Genomic DNA, 18,360 nt, shown 5'->3' on the forward strand with positions numbered 1-18,360 from the left:
TTCTTGAGAAGTGCAGCTGTGTAACTAAACACCAGTGATATCTGGAGATACCATTGATAAGCACAAAACCAAGTAACTGTGACAGCAACTTCTCTCCTGGAAAGGTGAAAAATAGTCTGCAAAAGAGGGAAAAAGTTCTGAAAAAGTAGGAATCGGCAACTGCTATCGGCTGTTCTAGAGCAGAAAAACTCTAGTTCTATAGCAGAAAGAGCAGAAAAACAGTCTGGAAAAATAAAAAACTGGTGTGAGAGAATATAAAAAGATCATCATGTAATAGCTGCTCCAGGCGGTGCTGCCCTATGCGATGTAAAAATGACTTACTTTTTACCCCAAATGAAGAGTGAATCTGTCCAATTCAGTCTGTCTCTCACATACACAGAGAACTCCCCCTGCACAAACTTTTCTACGAGGTCTCCTAGGCAAGTTATCAGATCATTGCTGGGGGCACCTGGCTGACTCCAGACTCTGTAGAGTGGATCATCTTTGACATGAGACTTCATCTGCTGTCGAGTGCAAGGCCCCACTCCCAGCAGTGGTTTGCTGAGCACTGTCCTGGTACTATTTTGAATAATATATATACATAGGCATGCATATAGGTAACTGATCTTAAGTGTATTTCCTGCTTTACTAGTGATAATTTTGGAGTAACTTGTAGTCTTGAAATACATGCTTGCTGCTACTATTGATTGCTGCTACCATTGGAATACATATATACTTGCTTTATTAATAATAAGTATACTCACTTTACTAATAGCAATTTGTAGTGATCTGTAATAAAGAAATGTAGGAAATAAAGACTCTGTGTGCTTGTGTATTACAGAATTCTGCAAATCTACTGTTGTGATCTTTATATACCTGCAGGCCAGGTAACCCTTTGAGTCATGACAGATTGGGAGAAAAAGTAGGGCTTGAGAAGTTAAAATCTGATTTTGAGGAGAGGAATACAGAAGGGAAATGAGGATGTGTGATAACAGAGTTGGTAAAAAGGAGGCAAGGGCATATGACTCTGTTGCCACAGCCACTTTTCCACCCATGGTTACTGCCACCCAGAGCAACATAATGGTAAATAATGCTTGCATACAAAAAGCAAAGCTAAAAGGGATGGTTCTATGATTATGATTATCCTTCTCTATCACAAAACAAAATGAATAACTGAAAGACAAGTAAGAGGTGAAGACCAGCTGCCAATCGATTCTGAGTATGTAAGAAGTTAATTTTCTGAGTGATCCCTTACTGGGTGTACTCAAGAACAGTTCACATACCTATTGACTACTGCAGGATTTTTTCTTTAATCCCATTTACCTTGTGAAGATTCCAACCCTGGAGACTCGCATTAACATTGACTACAGCTCAATATTCTTTCTAAGCATTCTGTATATATATTTATTTCTTATCTACTGTCATCTCAAAATAAGATTCTTTAAAAATAAGCAAGCTAACTTCCAAAATTAAAGTGCCATGGTTTTAAACAGAGTATCACTTCTGTATAAAGAAGCAAACTGCGAACATTAATGAAACTCACCCAACAGGCAGAGGCTGAGGACTGCAGATTTTTCAGAAACCATGCTGATGTCAGTGTTATACCCTGTAGATAAGGAACTGTTTCACTGTCCTTGCTCAGAACAATTTATCCATAGCACAACAGTCAGGAAAACTATGTCAGCTAAAAGATGCCACTTATTTTTTGCAAGAGCTTTCTGTCCTTGTCTCAGTCAAACCAGTTCAGTTCAAAACACAATCATAATGCAATAATTTCTTCCATTTCACTAAATTTGACAAAATATATAGAACAAGAGCAGAAGTATTTAAGTCTTGAATATGGATTCTGTGACAAAGGAGTTTTCTTTACTGCACAAGGGAAGTACTAACGATTTCAAGGGTAAGGTGTTGACTGGGTGCTAACTTTAACTTCGGACCAAATTTGGCAAATTAATTATTTCACAACCTGCTTTTTATAACTAGTCATATTTGAACTAAATATAGCTTTCGTACATACTGTAAGCAACCAAAAAGGCATGTTTTCATTAAAATATTATTTAGAAGATGGCATTTTCAGAAATCAAGACCAATATTTGCTATCAGGAAAACTGAAGACTGCTTTTTGCTTTCTTTCAAGCAGTAGACTTTAACATTAATTCAGTTAAGAACAAACTACATTTATTAGCCACATCGCATTTGCTTAATTCAAAACTATTTGGAAAATGGTCCTAACCTTTGTGAAGATTTCATAACTAATAAAAGTTCATTACTAATAAAAGTTCATTAGCTAAAATGACTAAAACACCTTCATTCTTCTCAACAGAACATATTTTCATTCATTAGCCAGTTCAAGGAGTTCAACGATTTCATACTCAATCTCAAATTGTATAGGTGTCCATTTTCTTCTATCATCTGACAGCTAAAAGTGTCCTTTTAATCCCTGTACCTACTTTAAAATATTTTATATGAATATCAATTTTACATATTAGAAAAAACAAAGAAAAAAAAGCCCAGAGGCCTTCATGGACTCTTCAGACTGTTTTTGTGATACAAGAATGTTTTTTAAATACATACAATTAATACAACAGACCACATGCTACTTGTTTTGATACTACATTCATGTAAATTACTTCATTTTTTTCAGTTTTCAAGAGGGCATGGATTTTCTTAAACATATTCCATTAGAACAATGTCTGCCTCATCTACATGTCTACAGTCTATCTTGATGCAAATTACCTTGCAATCACTGTGATCAGACCAGGAACCATTACCTTTGTTTTTCAGGAATTTAAAAGACTTACTGAAAGTAAATAAGGAGATGGCATGAAAACGTTTCAGAATAAACACTTACTAGTTGCCCAAAACGAACAGTTGCAACTCCCTTTGGAGGTAAGCTTTCACGAGCACTGAAACACAATCCCCCACTCTGTAAAAAAAAAAAAAAAAAAAAAGGAAAAACCAACAAAACAAAACAACCAACCAACCAACCAACCAAAAAAAAGGACATTTATACACTTAGCAACATTTCTTTTTCTGAGCTTCAATACAATAAGCGTTCTTGTACTTACTAAAATGTTTGGGCTGCTGCAGTCACAAGACTTGCTTACATTGATGAATGTTTGTTCACATCTTACACACCTATAGATCACAAACATGAAGAATTTACTTAAAATGTAGTTAAGAATGAGATTTAGTATTTAGTGAAAGCTGCTTACATAGTATGCCCAATAACACTTTCAGCACCTTGACTAGTTTGAAATGAAATCCAAAAGACATTACTGATTTGTTTCTGTCAGTGAAGTAGAAATGAAATAGTTAATTATCAAAATAACAATTCTGTTTCTGCTTCTGATACAAAGCCAGATTTTTAGTCGGACTAGAACAAAGAAACAAACCAAGCTATAGGTCATATAAGGACTTCAGTGAACACAAAACATATTTCTCAAGGATATTCTATTTAAACAGAACATGACAGTTTCAAATTCATCATCACAGAAGGCAAAATACTCACCTATTTCCTGATGCATCTGAAGCAGAGAAGGATTGTTCACTTCCATTACAATGTATGCACAACGCTTCATTAAGCAGAATGCCATCGATAGTTCTTTCCACTAAGTGAAAAAGAAAAGCAACTGTGGTAAAATTGTGTGACACACAGTATGTCACACAGGCTAAGCAAAGTGTGAAAAAATAGTGCCTATGCAGATCTAAAATAAACGCAAAGATTTTATTAAAAAAAAAAAAAGCATAACTTGCAAATAACATCCACTATAAATGAACATTCATATATGTGCATTGTTTATAGCTACACACATGCAGTTTAGTTTTAATGAGAAATGTAATATTTCATGTCCAGTTTTGCTGTTCCTTTGTTATTTATTCTGAACCAAATTTCAAAGCAAGGCTTCACTGCAAAGCTAAAACTCAAAACATCAAGTTTATAAATTACCGGAAAAAAATATTTTTCATTTTCATCTGAAATTATTCATGCAAATGCCACAAATTCAAAGTTTCAAAACTGCATCTTCCAGCAATTAAATAATTTTGCAACAGATTTCAAGTCTAATTATATATATATTAAAAAAGAGATAGATACAAAAAGAATCAAAAGAATTACAATACTAATTGTCCTTCTGCATGGTAAATTTTGCTGTCAATATTTTACCGTAGAAGCTCACCATGTATTTTGTAACTCCCATAAAGTTTAAGGGAGACGATTGGTATTCACTCCTTTACAGTTTCCTAGAAAAAATTTAAATTAATGATCTGGGAAACAGTGATTCTCCAGTGTACTCTGTTAGAAACGTAACCAAAGTGGACATTAATAATTCTTATTCAAAGAATTACAGGCACAGGGGAAGTCTTTTTCATCCTATGTCTTTGAAAAGAAAGAAAACTAGAGGTCCCAAGAGGTTTTTTTGTTTTACACCCTTGTTGAAAATTATACTTTGCTCTTAATTTTTTACTATGAAAGATGAGCAGTACTATAGCTGACACAAGACAGTAAAGCTAACATCAAAACTAATTTTTTTGTGCCTACTGAAATTATTCTGCAACTATTAGAGAACAGCAAGTAAGAGGCACAGATATAGGAAAGTATCTTGCAGGAAATCTCAGGTATAGGCGTGTGTCTCAGGGAGGTATGAAAACCACTGGGAATAATGCACAGTAGTTTGCTTGGCTTGCTCAAGCTATTCTGTTCCAACTACTCATATATGTATAATTTTGTACTGCAAAGTACCAATACATTACACACTTCAAAACATTTTAATGTTTTTTTCTCTAGTCTACACTGACATTGTTTTATTCCAATTTTAATGCCTCCACTCAGTGCCAACCAGCTTAAAGGAAGTGATACACCAGTATTAATTTTTTCAATGTTTGCATAATGGCTTTTATTGCAATGAACAACAGTACAGATTTATCTGTTGTCTTTCAGGAATGAGGTTTAAGATCAAGAGGAATGTTGAATTTTTACATTAGAAATGTAAACTTATGTTAAATTTCCTTTCTTATTTAACAGTAGAGCATGTCTTACCAAACTCAAATATCTAAAACAAGCACTAATGATTCATAACTCGCACATATTTCTTACCTAATATTTCATTATCAAGGCATTTACATTTTCCTTCTGAAGTTAGGCCTTTAGGGCAAATAATACAATTCCACCCATCTTGAGTAACTCCGCTCTAAAATAAAATGTAAAACTATTATAATTTTCAAAAATATAGACAACATCCAGTATATGTGAAGAATGGCTGATCCAGATGTTATTAACTAGAAAATGTCTTCAGATACAACATCAACATTGATAACATTAATGAAGCTTTTAAAGATGATTAAAAAAGGTTAAACAAGCTGGAAAAAGTAATATCTATGCAGGCACAGACCGAAAAATCGTGTCCTTAAGCTTTTCTGATCCCATTACTTAACAGCTTTTAGTGAAGATAAGAGTTATATAGAGATTCCACACTAGAAAAAAATAATCTATAAACATAACAATGCATAGACATATTTGCATATAAATATACAGAAATAACAGAAAGGAGGAGTTTTAAATGAAGCAGCTTATATAACTTCATGGAATTTTGCACGCACACAAACAGTTCACATCCACACTTATCTGATACTATGAAGTAGCTGCACTACAGATCAAAACCGATGAGGAAAATAAAGGTAACTGCTCATCCTCAAGTGATACTGACGTTATTCCCTTCTGCACTATCACCATTTTTTCTTTGCATAAGCCTTGCCATAGGATCAAAGACAAATTCCACCATTGCAGGAAAGAGAAAGAAACAGGAGAATGATTGAAACACCAATGGATGTTTGTGAATGTCTTTGTCTAACGTAGCAAGATGGAAATAACCTACATCACCCATTAGTCACTGAACACCTAGCTTATGCAACTAAGCGGTCTCTTGAGAGTTTTTCTACAGTTATTGGAGAGAAAGAAGTATTCAGGAAGGCTTTCACCCTGAAAAGTTATTTATGCTGCAGAAGAATTATTTCTCTATTTACTATAATGGGAAAAAGCTGGTTGAGTCTGGTGCCTTTGCCTCAATGCTGTGAATATGACCCAAAATTATAGCTTAATTTGTCCAGAAAGGTAGAAAGGACTGATCAAACTACAAAGACACTTATAATTAAAGTAACATAATAGCACCAACTTATTTTGAAGTAAAAAGATAAAGTATCAGGGACTACAAAGATACAGCCTAGGTATTACAATAATTGAATTTATATAACCAAGTAAGATACCTATGAGCTGAAAAGCATCTTTGGCATTCTATAAAACAGTGGTCTCTGGACAAGGATAACATAACATGAAGCAGAAAAGAAAAGCAGTGGAAGAAAATTAAACATTTTAAATGCTCTTACTTTGTGGGGTCAAATTTATAATGAAAAAAATGGCTGCAAAACAATAGTAATAAACATTTCTAAAGAGAAAAAAAATTACTACCGATAAGCATGGTCTTAAAAATTCCCAAGCAAAGACATTATGTAAAATAATTTTAAATTACTGAAAAATAACTTGCAGTGAGGAGGAAATTTAAAATTTAAAAAGCATTATTTTTATGCTAAAGTATGGAAAGTTCAATACCTACCATATTTTCTGGACATTTTTCACAAATAATGGAGGACCCACCATTACTAGAAACCATCCTGTATCCTGGCTGACATACACATGAACTACCTGAAAAAAAAAAAAAAGGCAATTTTAATCTATATAAAACTGACTTTTTTTCACAGAATACTAAGAGCAACTGCTATTGTTCTCAAGAAATCAATATAGATCATTAGACAGATAAAACACCTGAGTGAAATGTACATGAAAATCACCTTGCTTTTTAAAAAATGTTCATGTTACAGTTTGTACAAAGGTGTTTTAGGAAAATTTTACTAGGCTGATTGATATACCTGGATGGACCAGGAACCAGAGCTTGTGTTTTTGTGGTCTTTTTTAAACTAAATTGTAACAGTTGGTCTAATAACAGATATAATCTCTCTAAATCTTGACACAGTGTCATTCTTAGCCCATCTTCTTCTACAACACTATCATTATATATTTCTACAGCTTTTATCCTTTGAAGTCAGCCCTAAAACGAAAATATGTTTATATCCAATGGTTTTGAAAATACAACTGTCATTTGTAATGCTATTTAGACTCAAAGCTTTTAAAATTGTGCATGAGGATCAAGCTTTATATTGAAAAGTTTTCAGTGAATACCATAACATAGTTAACACTTAGTATTAAATTAAAGCAAGCAGTACTTTCATGGCACATCACAGTGCACATCTGATAGTGCTCAACAACCTTTTTTTCAGAAACTTTTTCAGTCTCACTATCATGGACCTCTCTGCAATTTTAAACACATACTACAAACCAAAATTGATTCTATGTACCAATAAACCATAGTTATTATTATATAAGCTTATTGATCTGTGTATGTAAAAATCATGTAAAATTATGTGAAAAGTTTTATAACCTTAAAATATATCGTCATGAGACCAGTTTTACAGAAACAAGATTTGTCAAAATGATCAACCATTCATATTTAACTATAAAGAAGAAAAAGCCCAATAGGATTAGATCAATGAGGAAACTTGAGTTGTGACATTCACTGTGATGACACCTAAGTTTTTAGGCACGTTGCCTGAAAGCAGAATCCACAGTGATGAGCCAGCCAGGGAGTACATAGGCAGACTTGTGCAATCGCAAGCGGAATTCAGACAAGATGCAAACACCAGACTGAGTGGCAGCTACCTACACTGCTCCAGCTAAATGCTGTGGAAAAAAATAAATCCTTGACCTCACCCTGGAATTTATGTCTCCTTGAAGCCCCTGAATTAGAAAAAGATTCAAACCTAAATGGTACTTATGGATCTAGACACATTATGAGAGGGTCTGAAAATTATTACAGTGCACTTTTCTCTGCAAGTAAATGACAGTATTACTCTTTTAAGATACCATGATGGTAGTGGAAGAGGTGACCAGATTTTCTGCAGCAGCTGTGAGCAGAGCCATCCAGATCACTGCATCTGACTGAGGTACCGGTTCTGAAGAGAGATGCTGTTGGGTCTTAAGTCTTCAATTTGTTTCTATACACAAAACACTGAAACCTCACTTCTCTTGGATTGTGTATTTATAAAAGATGGCCATTATCATACCATCGTATCTCCTAAAGAAAACGAACTACCATCTGTATTTTTCATTTAGTACTGTCAAGGTGTGTTGTGTATGCTTCAAGTTCCCACATGGGTCTTGGATTAGTGTGCGCACAGCCTGACGACCTCAGATACTCAACACCTCAGACATGCAAGTTTTGACAAGTAGTTTCAAGTTACCGAAGCATTCGAGAACATGAATTCGTGGCCCTATGGAACTTTACTGATGAAAATGCGAACACCTACAACCACACAAATGCCCGAGGAAAGAATGATGGTAATAACGAGGTCTGGACACAACCCTCCGCGATGTCATCTCAGGCACAGGTATCAAACTCGTGCCGCGGCCACTTAGGCCTTCGCGGAATCCTGGCCCGTTTTCGCTGTCTTTTCAGACTTCCCCCCGAGGCCTGCTGTTTCACCCCCAGAACCTGAGCTCAGGTTTCGGATCCCCCGCTGCCTGGCGGGGGCGGAATTCAGCCCCCCCCACCCGCTCCAAGCCCCGGCCGCCGGGCAGCCCCTCCTTTCCCCCCCCCCGCCCCCCGCAGCGCGGCGGGGCCGGCCCACTCACCGCCGGCGCCCTGTCGCTGGTGGGCTCCGCAGGGCCCGCAGGCCAGGCGGGAGATATCGAAGTAGTGGGCGCGGCCGCAGTCGGCGGGCCGCCGCAGCGGGAGGGAGAAGCCGCGGGCGGGCGGCAGCGCGGCCGCCGCCGCCGCCAGTAGCAGCAGCAGCAGCGCAGCCGGGCCCCGGCGCCGCGGCGGCGTCGCCATGGCCACCCGCGGCCCGCCCGCAGGGGCCGGCCGCCTCCCGTACGGCAACCGCGAAGGGCCCGCCCCGGGACGCAAAGCGTTCGGGGGCGGGGCTGGTACGAGCCCCCGGGGGAAGGATTTGGGATATCGGCTACGGAGGGAAAGGGAAGCTGGGAGAGGCCCGTGGGGCAGCAGGGAGGCAGCCCGTGGAGTTAGGAGGATTCTGTTTACCTTCAGAACATGGGGCTGGTTGAGATCAGCGGGAAGAAACAACCCAAAGAGAGGTCTGGTTTGCGCTTTCCGGTGCCTCATCTCTCGAACTTACGCAATGTATATAATAACACAGAGGTAACGTGTGTGTGTATTATTTCTCCCTGAGAGGAAACTGGTAGCAGGGCGAACACACCGCATGCCGAGCGGCGCGGATGCACAGCCAGAGGTACTGCCCATCACCTTCTCCACCCGCCAGCGTCCCTTTGTTCACATCCCCACAAACGTTACCAAAATTTTGCAGGGCACCTCAGGTCCCAGATTTTAATTATTCTTCACTGTCCCTTTCCCCTGTGTTAACTGCCCAATTATCGTGATTCTCTGTGTTAGCGTTGCTTGGAAGCTTATATGCTTATCGCACCAAACACTTTATTCCTCATCAGATTTCCTCTGAGGAATTAACAAGTTTTTAAAGGCAGAGTTACTAGGTGAATCTACCATAAATAATAGATGGCTGTAAAAAAAAAATAGCACAGAGAGGTACAGAACGAGCCTAAATACAGGGGAGAATACATAAGAGACAGGGAGAGGCAGGTGGGGTAATCGCTAGAATAACTATCCTGCCTGCACAACCTAAGTAGCCTGGCTCGCCCCTGTTCACAGCCTTACACCTTCCCTCCTCTTCCCCGGCTCTGTCCCTGCCTGCCTTTCCTCCCAAACCCCAAGACCTGAGACAGCCCGGAGTTGGGTTAGAAACCACGTCCGTAGCCGCCGGAAGAGCAGCACTGGGTGCAAACCTCCCACTTGGTGCCTGAGGCACCCCCAGGCTCCGGCGCCAGCCAGTGCTGCGCCCCACCGAGCTTGCCTGTCTCCCTCCCTCCCCCTCTCCCTCAGCTGCGCAGTCACTGGAACAAACGGCACCGAGAGACCGAAGTGCGCGTTTAACGCGCCAAAGCAGCGGTGAGCCAAGGGGCTCTGTCCCCTCCGCGAACCCCGGTTTGGAATAGCTGGCTGCCATGGGGACCCACCCTGGGCCGAGCACACACACCCCCCACTATCAGAGCAGCCCCCCCCAACTCTACGCGCCAAATGGGCGCGCATGCGCAGCCATGGGTAACGAAGGCGGTGCTTGGTGGTGCGCTGGGGGCCGGAAGGACTCGTGCGGGTTCCGCTGCGGGGGCGAAGGGGCGGGGCTCGCGCAGGCGCAGTCCGGCCCCGCCGCGGAGCGGAGTTGGGGTGGGGGGGTGGGTACGTCGGAGGGCGCCATCTTGGCCGTGCTGTACCCGGAGCGGCGGGGAGTGGGGTTCGGCGTGGAGCTTGTCCTGGTGGTGTGTCCGGTGGGTGGCTGGCGTGAGGGCGAGCGCCCGTTTTCCTGAAGCGCTGCGTGTAACCGAGGGGCGCGGGGTTCGCGCCCTGAGCCGGTTCTCGGCAGCCCAACCCTCGCGGAACCGCTGCGCGGCCGTTCCCCGGGCCGCGGTCTTCTTATACTGCCTGGCTGCCTATCACTCCTCCGCCCCCTCCCCGGTGCCTCCCTTCAGCCCGGTGCCGTGGCTTCTCCGGGGGGTCGCATCACAAGGGGCCTGTGGCGGGCCGGAGCGCGTGTGGCGCGGGGTGGCTTTCCCCAGACACCCCCCCCCCCCCCCCCCCGGTCCCCGTGCTGCGCCGCCCGTGCCCGGCGCGGTGCTCGGAGGCGGCCCCGCGCTCCAGCCGGCCGTGCCGCGGGCCCGGCTGCAGAGCCCTCTCGCATCTTCCTTTAGCGGTGCCAAAACTGACATTAGCAACAGCTTGCTTCGACTGCTGAGGCTTATTTTGAAGAAGAATAGAATAGGAAATCGTCCCTTGATCCATCAGTTATTCTCATTCTTGTCTAGGTTATCGTTAGAGTATTTCTGTGGATGTTCTTTCTAGCTTGCATACTCACTGCACGCAGACTATGTAACATCTCAACGTTGTAGTAAAAACATTAGTCTAGCGCAAGCTTAGTTTTCAACAATATTTACATTTTTTTTTTTATAGTGAAGTTTTAATGATGGTTGGAATTTGCTGAGACTGCAGGTATAGATATAGTACTGTTTTCTACTTAGTTCAATCACAAAATTTCTTAAAACGGTGTGCACATTTCTGTGCTTTTAAATTGGTGGCATGAAGTTTTCAATTTTTATTGTCAAAACCCTTGCTCTCTGAAGGCCTTGCTCAATTAATTGGTCTTAGTTTTGTGTGGCACTTTCATCCCAAAAGTCACTCTTTTTGGTCATTCACTTCAAATTGTTGGATGGCTTGTCTACACTTTTTGCCAATGCTTGATTGTTTAATATGCAGTCAGTAAAAGCTTATTATTTGAACTTGCATTTCTGTTTGTGGACTTCTTAAATATCACCTTCTGATTTGGAATCACTGTGTCTAGTTTTCATCACTGAAGGTTGTATGTTGTATCCATGGTACATCGTGGAGAACTTGCCGTTTATCACCGAAGAAGTACTGAGGAGATCTGTTCTGAATGCTGTTTAAAAGTTGGGATAAGAATGCAGAGTTGTGAAATTCAGAAATACTACAGATTAAATACATCATGAAGTAGCAGGGCAGCGGATTTGATTTTACAAGCCATGAAGTTCCTATAAGAAAATTCTGCTTTGAATTCTCCTTGCTTTTTGGCATTGCCATCACATCTGTTGGGAAGATAAAGTGTACTGGGTCTGGCTGGGATGGAGTTAACCTTCTTCATAGCAGCCGGTGTGGTTCTGTGTTTTGGATTTATGGCTAAAAGTATTGACAACACATCAGTGTTTTGGCTATGGCTGAACAGCGCTTGCACAGTGTCAAGGCTTTCTCTTTTTTCCCCACTCTGCCACCCCAGTGTGTATGCTGGGAGTAGGCAAGAAGCTGGGAGGAGACACAGCCGGGACAGCTGACCCAGACTGACCAGAGGGATATTCCATGCCGTGTAACACCATGCTCAGCAACAAAAACTGAGGTAGAGGAAGAAGGCTTTTGTTTGATAGTTCCGTTTTTTTTGGGGTGTTTTTTTATTAGCTTTCAAGGTGGTTGTTAGTCTGAGGCAGGCTGGACATCAGTCAGCCTGTGGGAGATGGTGAGCAATCTCCTTTGTTTCACTTTTCAGTGATTAAGCTGTCTTTATCTTGACCCACAAGTTTTCTTGACTTTGTTCTTCATGTGTTCTTCCCCATCCCGCTGGTGGGGATGAGGAGTGAATGATCAGCTGTGTGGAGGCTTGGCTGCTGGCCAGGGTCAAGCCACCACAAAAATACAGAGAACAGATGATCTTTAGTGAAGTTACTAAATAGGCAGTTGTTTTCAGTTGTGTTTACAAAGCGCTGATGTAGAAGTGACATAGAATCCATTAGTTACAGAATTTGGGCTGTGCTCCTGTTTTGCTAAGCTCAGGTGGAGTGATAGTTACTGTTATCAATAGTTAACTTGGCATCAGGATCTAGTGCTTTACATTTGTTAGTGAGCAAGGGGTTTGTACAAGGGATATTCTCAAACAGTTGTTATTGGAGCGTTGGGCTTTTTTTTTTTTTAAAAGGGATGTAGTAATTTGCTACAGAAGCTTGTGTTTGTTCTGAGAGGACTGTGCTGTGTAGTGTTATGTTAGATGCTGTTGAGAATCAGGGTATGTTTGAGTCAGTGTAGTAAAGTGATTCTTATGTTTGAAAGGTAGTAAACATACAGGGAAAACACTGAAGTTTGCTTTGTAAAATGAAGTACTCCCTGAAGTTTCTCCGTGTTGGATATTTTTGCTCTTTCATTTGATCGTCTTCACTGTGTACATTAAGCGCAGTTCTGGAGTGGTGAGTAGCATATTCTTGTGAACTTTGAAAGCAGGTGGATTTCAGAAGAATGGACATATCCTGTAACCTTGAGATGGACTTACGCATCTTTCAAGGACTCAAAAGAATTGAGAGTTTTTCCCTCGATATACTGTCAGTCTGTTTCATTTCAACAGTTCAGTGTTGCACACACAATTGATGACCAAGTAATCTCATCGTGTTTTCACCATTTCCAGAAGTCAACTTAAATTTTTAATTTCTTTTGCTTCTAAAATGGAAACACAAAGATGCAGTGCATAGCATCTTGGAACATGGAAGGAGTTCTTCGTAGTATCCCAGATTGTGGGTTCATTACATGCTTGGCTTTAATACTAGCCACTACTATGGATGAGCTGCAGCAGTGTAGCACAGTATGTAAAGCGAAGTACAGATATTAGCCATTAATTATGTTTCATTTTCTTTCCACAGTTAAGTTGATTTTACAGAATTTATCAGGTCTTCAAAGCAGAAACAGGTAAGCTGCCAAAAGCTTGACGCTTCTCACTGAGTATTGTGACAAGATCATACATGGCCTTTTTTTCTCACAGACTTGTGGCTGGGAAGTAGGATATGCTCTCCTGAGTGCATGTGGCTGCTGCAGTTAGTGCTCTGACTACATGAAAGACAACAGTTTTGAACACTGAGAAAACATACGTTACTGAACAGAACTGATCACTGGGTAGAACACCCTGTCAAAGCAGTCATCCCTGTTGGTGAATTACTTCATTTTCCAGTGACGTAGTTATCCTTTTTCCTTTCTCCTTTTATCATCTAGTACTTTCTGTGTTATGATCACAAGTGTCCTGTTCAAAAGCAAACAGGATTTTTTTTTTGTTCCTTAGGACTGGGCAGAGGTCTCTGGCATACAGTAACTGTGCCGTGAAAGACTTTAGGTGTTCTTTAGGTATCGTGGATGGTGAGGAGTGACTTAGGTGGATTTTGTTGCCCTTAGGATAGGAAGTATTGATAGACTTGTGCACGTGTGCTGGTGGAGTAGCTAATTGTTCTGACTAATCAACTTCCAGTGAATCTTGTTTTAATCTTGTTCTTGTGAACTTGTGGGTGTTTTGATACCTTTTCTCTAGATTGAGACAAGGACATTCATTAAAAAGGCTCTAGCTTCTTAAGTGTTAAGATACTGTAATAGCTGAGTACTAAAGACGTGCTATCATGTGTACCTTTTTGTCTGCAGGTGATTTTTGCTGTGGGTTGAGCTCAGCATGGCTGTAGTCATCCGTTTACAGGGGCTTCCTGTTGTTGCGGGTCCTGCAGATATTCGTCGTTTCTTCTTGGGATTGAATATTCCTGATGGAGGTGTGCATATTATTGGAGGAGAGATTGGGGAGGCTTTTATTATATTTGCAACAGATGAAGATGCACGGCGTGCCATGAGCTGTTCAGGAGGGTTTATCAAGGACTCACGCATAGAGCTCTTTCTCAGCAGCAAGGCAGAAATGCAGAATACCATAGAGATGAGCCGGAAACGATTTGACCGTGGGGGACGAGAAACTATGTCTGGTTCTAGAAGAACAGGTACTAATGGTTCTGGTGCATCAGGTGTTGGAGACATTCCACATTTAGTCACGCCTTTTCCAAAAGGAATAAGTAAACCTGGTTATGGTCCACCAAATCATCCGGAGGCTGGTTTCCATACCAATGGCACAAGACATGGTGATATAGGTATACCTAAATCAAGCTATCAGTCAAGAAAGGATTTGCATCCATTTAACCCAGATGATCTTTACTTATTTCTGCGTGGTATACCTTACTCTGCAACTGAAGATGAAGTACGTGCTTTCCTTTCTGGGATACATGTGGATGGAGTGATTCTGATAAAGCATCGCAATGGTTTAAACAATGGTGATTGTTTGGTAAAATTTGCTACGCCTGGTGATGCCTTAGAAGGACTTAAACGTCACAGACAGTACATGGGTCAGAGGTTTATAGAAATTAGCCCATCTACAGAGGAACGGTGGATTGAATATGGTGGGAGGGTGGACATGCCAAATGAAATCGATCACTTTTTGTGTGAAGATCGTTCTCCAAGAAGCTCAGGCTACATGCATTCAAGGAAACATTCTCATTCAAGATCACCAAGGAGACAGAGAACACGATCTCGTTCATCTCCCAACCAGGAATATTACATACACTTAAGAAATCTATCAATTAATGTGGAGAAGAGAGATCTGAGAGCTTTTTTCCCTGATCTGGATATATGCAGCAAACAAATAAAGCTTCTAACGGATAAGCATCAGAGGAGGACTAGAGATGCCTTTGTGATGTTAAGGAGTGAGAGAGATTATCAGGCTGCTTTGGAATGTCATAGAAAGGTTCTTCTCACGCGTCCTGTTTACATTTTTCCAGTTTCAAGAAAGTCAATGTTGAAAATAATTGACTCTTGTGAGAGGAAGAGATCACAGGACAGAGATCATCCTGGACAGGCCATACCAGAAAAAAGTTATCGGGAAGGTCATTCTGGCCCTAAGATTTGTGTTTATGTCAGGAATTTTCCATTTGATGTGTCAAAAATTGAAGTGCAAAAGTTCTTTGCAAGATTTGATATTGATGAAGATGACATTTACTTGCTCTATGATGACAAAGGAGTTGGGCTGGGAGAAGCATTAGTGAAGTTTAAATCTGAAGAACAAGCCATGAAAGCAGAAAATTTAAATCGCCGAAGATTTTTGGGAACGGAGGTACTAATAAGACTTATATCTGAAGAGCAGATGCAGAAGTTTGGTGTAACTGTCCCATTGTCTGCACCAAATGAAATGCAGGGTCATTCACATCCGTATGACAGGGGTGAGCTTTCCCGTCCAGCTGGTTCACCATCTGGGCCACCACAAGGACCACCCATGCATTCATTTGGTCCCCCTGGGAACTTTAGGCATCCTTCTGAATTTAGGCACCCCCCTGAGGACTTCATGTGCCCTCCTAAGGATTTTAGAGGTCCACCACCCCTCATGGATTTTGGTGGTGACAGTGAACCTTTTGGCAGAATGGAGTTTGGGAATAATAAAATGGGAAGCTTTCCTGAAGGAAGATTTATGCCAGATCCAAATTTCAGTGGCGGTTCTGAACGTGTTGTTCCTATTAGATTGAAAAATTTACCTTTTAAAGCTACTCCTAATGAGATTCTGGATTTTTTTTATGGCTACAGAGTGATACCAGAGTCGGTTTCTGTACAGTACAATGAACAAGGATTACCTTCGGGTGATGCCATCGTTGCTATGACAAACTATGAGGAAGCTATGGCTGCTATTAATGAACTGAATGATAGGCCAATTGGTCCACGGAAAGTTAAGTTGAGCTTGCTGTAAAGGAGGAAAAGATGCTCTAGAATAAAACATTCTAGATTTGACAGTATTGACAGCTATTTTCACTTTTTAAGTTACTGGAAGATGCAGAAGAAACAGTTTCCATCAACGGTTGTAAATAATACCTAGTTCAGTTGCCTAGATCTTGGTTGAAATGTCTGTATGGTTAAGATACGAGAACTGTATTGTGCCTACTTCTTGTGGCAGAGAAGAGCCCAGAAATTCTGGAGGACACTGAATGTCTTACATCAAGGTATAAAGGCATGGAGTTGTAATACTTCGGGTTGTTTTTTTTTTATTACTATTATTTTTTTTTTTAGTTTGCTTTAATTCCATGTCCCATGACTTTGCATCAAATACAAATGTAAGTGCTGGTTGATTTGACCACACAAACGGTTCAAATAGAAGAACTTCAGTGCTACCTGCATTAGTAAATAACACTTCTTACTGAGGTTAGCTTAGTAAAATTAAAAAATTAATGATTTTTTTTTTTTTTGTGTAAACTGTTCAGGTTTTGTTGGGTTTCATGTGTTTGTAGGCATTCCTATTAAAAGAAGAAGAAAGCTTCTGTTCACATTAGCTTGCTTTGCATCTTTTTTTAAATAAAAAGGAAATTGCCGTTAAATGTGTGTCTTATATTTAAAACTTACATAGTTAATGATCTCGGCTATTAACGCTCAGCATACATGGATCTTGGTGAGAATGGTGCTGGCTTCTTCCTCTGGAAACAGTGAACCATTATGGTTTGTCAACACAGCAATAAATAGGTAGTTTACAAGACTGCAAAATCTGTATTAATCAGTTGGATAGGCTTTCTTGTTTTCTTCACTCACTGTAGTACCTTGAAGCAGAAGATGAATGCTGGAATTAGATCAAGAATTCTGACTTCAGTCTGAGCTTTCGGAGTGGCCTTTGTTTTATGGCCACATGTTCGTAATATGGATATTAACTTGTTAATGATGTGTGGAGCATTCCAGGTCAATCACTGATTAGTTTGAACAAACACCTGTCACTAGCAACCAAGCTGACAACCAACTATCTTACTTTCTTAAGTGAGAAAATAAATGCTTATGTCAGTATTTAGAATGCTTTGACTGGTTTGGTACCAGCGTATTTAACTTGCAGGAAGAAATAAAAGCTAGCCTGTTTTGAGGAAAAACTGCATCTTCAACATTCAGGCTTGGTAGGAAGCTTTTGGTTATGTGGATAAAGTCTTTGTTGGCATTGCAACTGGAGTACTCAAGAATCTCTAGGAAGTTTTAATCCCCTCTCAGACTAAGACAACAAAGTTGCAATTCTGTGATGAAAACTTGTTTTAACTTTTGCTCAGGCAATACCAAAAAATCATAGAGTAGTTGAAGTTAGAAGGGACCTGGAGGTGTCTAGTCCAACCCACTTCTCAAAGCAGTGTCACTAGAACAGGTTATTCAGAGCCTTGTCCCCTGGATTTTTAATAGTGCCAAGGATAGACACTCCACAGCCTCCCGGGCAGCCCAGTCCAGTGACTAATTGCCCTCACTGGAGGTCAAACCTTAACTACATAGTTTATGTAAAGTTCTCATTGTTATTAAACTTCCATGTGAACTTTTTAAGTAGAAATAAACAAGAGAAATTTGTTCTGGTCTCTTAATTTTTCAAAGGCTAGTGTAGCTTTATTTCTTCTGCGTATTATTTACCCTCTTTTAAGTGATAGGAGAAAAGCATTCTGAATGGGAATGATAATCTTAAGTCTGTATATGTAGATTCCTCTGAGCAAAGAAATGTGGCCAAATTTTCAAATTCTTAAACTTGCATACCTTTTTTTTGCTGTCTGGTAGGAATTAGCTTCAGAAGCATTCTGAATTTAAATGGAATTAAAATAAAACCCAACAAATTGGTGTTTTATTTCATAGCTGCTATAACAGAGATCAAGGAGCTGGAAGACTTTGCAAGGAAAATAAAGATGTGTTCTGAGAATCCTCAAAATAAACTTGTCTGAACTGATCATGCTGTTGAAAACTTCATTGTGATTATTTTTGTAATGTAACATCATATTTACTACTAATTCTTGCCTCTGCATTACTAGCTGTGTTGTAAATGTGAATGCAACTAACTTCTCCAGTTAATCAG

At 40.4% G+C, this 18,360-nt stretch overlaps 2 protein-coding genes across 5 annotated transcripts in view; one reads left to right on the forward strand and one right to left on the reverse strand.

Moving 5' to 3' along the window:
- The window catches only part of TMEM67 (transmembrane protein 67), a 34,118-nt gene extending 25,193 nt beyond the window's left edge, over positions 1-8,925 (reverse strand). For all 3 annotated transcript variants that reach the window (XM_032987918.2, XM_032987917.2, XM_032987916.2), the window contains exons 1-7: positions 8,720-8,925; positions 6,588-6,676; positions 5,075-5,168; positions 3,491-3,590; positions 3,048-3,117; positions 2,831-2,905; positions 1,523-1,585 (exon numbers count right to left, since the gene is read on the reverse strand). In XM_032987918.2, the coding sequence (XP_032843809.2) occupies positions 1,523-1,585; positions 2,831-2,905; positions 3,048-3,117; positions 3,491-3,590; positions 5,075-5,168; positions 6,588-6,676; positions 8,720-8,918 (690 nt within the window). In that variant the 5' untranslated portion in view covers positions 8,919-8,925. The remainder of the gene's footprint in view (positions 1-1,522; positions 1,586-2,830; positions 2,906-3,047; positions 3,118-3,490; positions 3,591-5,074; positions 5,169-6,587; positions 6,677-8,719) is intronic.
- Positions 8,926-10,349: 1,424 nt separating this feature from the next.
- On the forward strand, positions 10,350-18,235 carry RBM12B (RNA binding motif protein 12B). Of its 2 annotated transcripts, XM_042785745.1 has the most exons (3): positions 10,350-10,444; positions 13,364-13,409; positions 14,127-18,235. In XM_042785745.1, the coding sequence occupies exon 3, from the start codon at positions 14,155-14,157 to the stop codon at positions 16,252-16,254; it is 2,100 nt and encodes a 699-aa protein (XP_042641679.1). In that variant the 5' UTR covers positions 10,350-10,444; positions 13,364-13,409; positions 14,127-14,154; the 3' UTR covers positions 16,255-18,235. The 2 variants fall into 2 exon arrangements, with proteins under 2 accessions (XP_042641679.1, XP_042641680.1); XM_042785746.1 differs by lacking the exon at positions 13,364-13,409 and having other exon boundaries at positions 10,358-10,444.
- The last annotated feature ends 125 nt before the right edge of the window (positions 18,236-18,360 follow it).

The sequence above is a fragment of the Tyto alba genome, unplaced genomic scaffold (assembly GCF_018691265.1).
Source record: "Tyto alba isolate M040663 unplaced genomic scaffold, T.alba_DEE_v4.0 Super-Scaffold_9, whole genome shotgun sequence".
NCBI lineage: Eukaryota > Metazoa > Chordata > Aves > Strigiformes > Tytonidae > Tyto > Tyto alba.

Bases quoted from the DNA above. Each gene is read 5' to 3' on its own strand.
- RBM12B (XM_042785745.1), top strand. From the start codon at position 14,155: ATGGCTGTAGTCATCCGTTTACAGGGGCTTCCTGTTGTTGCGGGTCCT.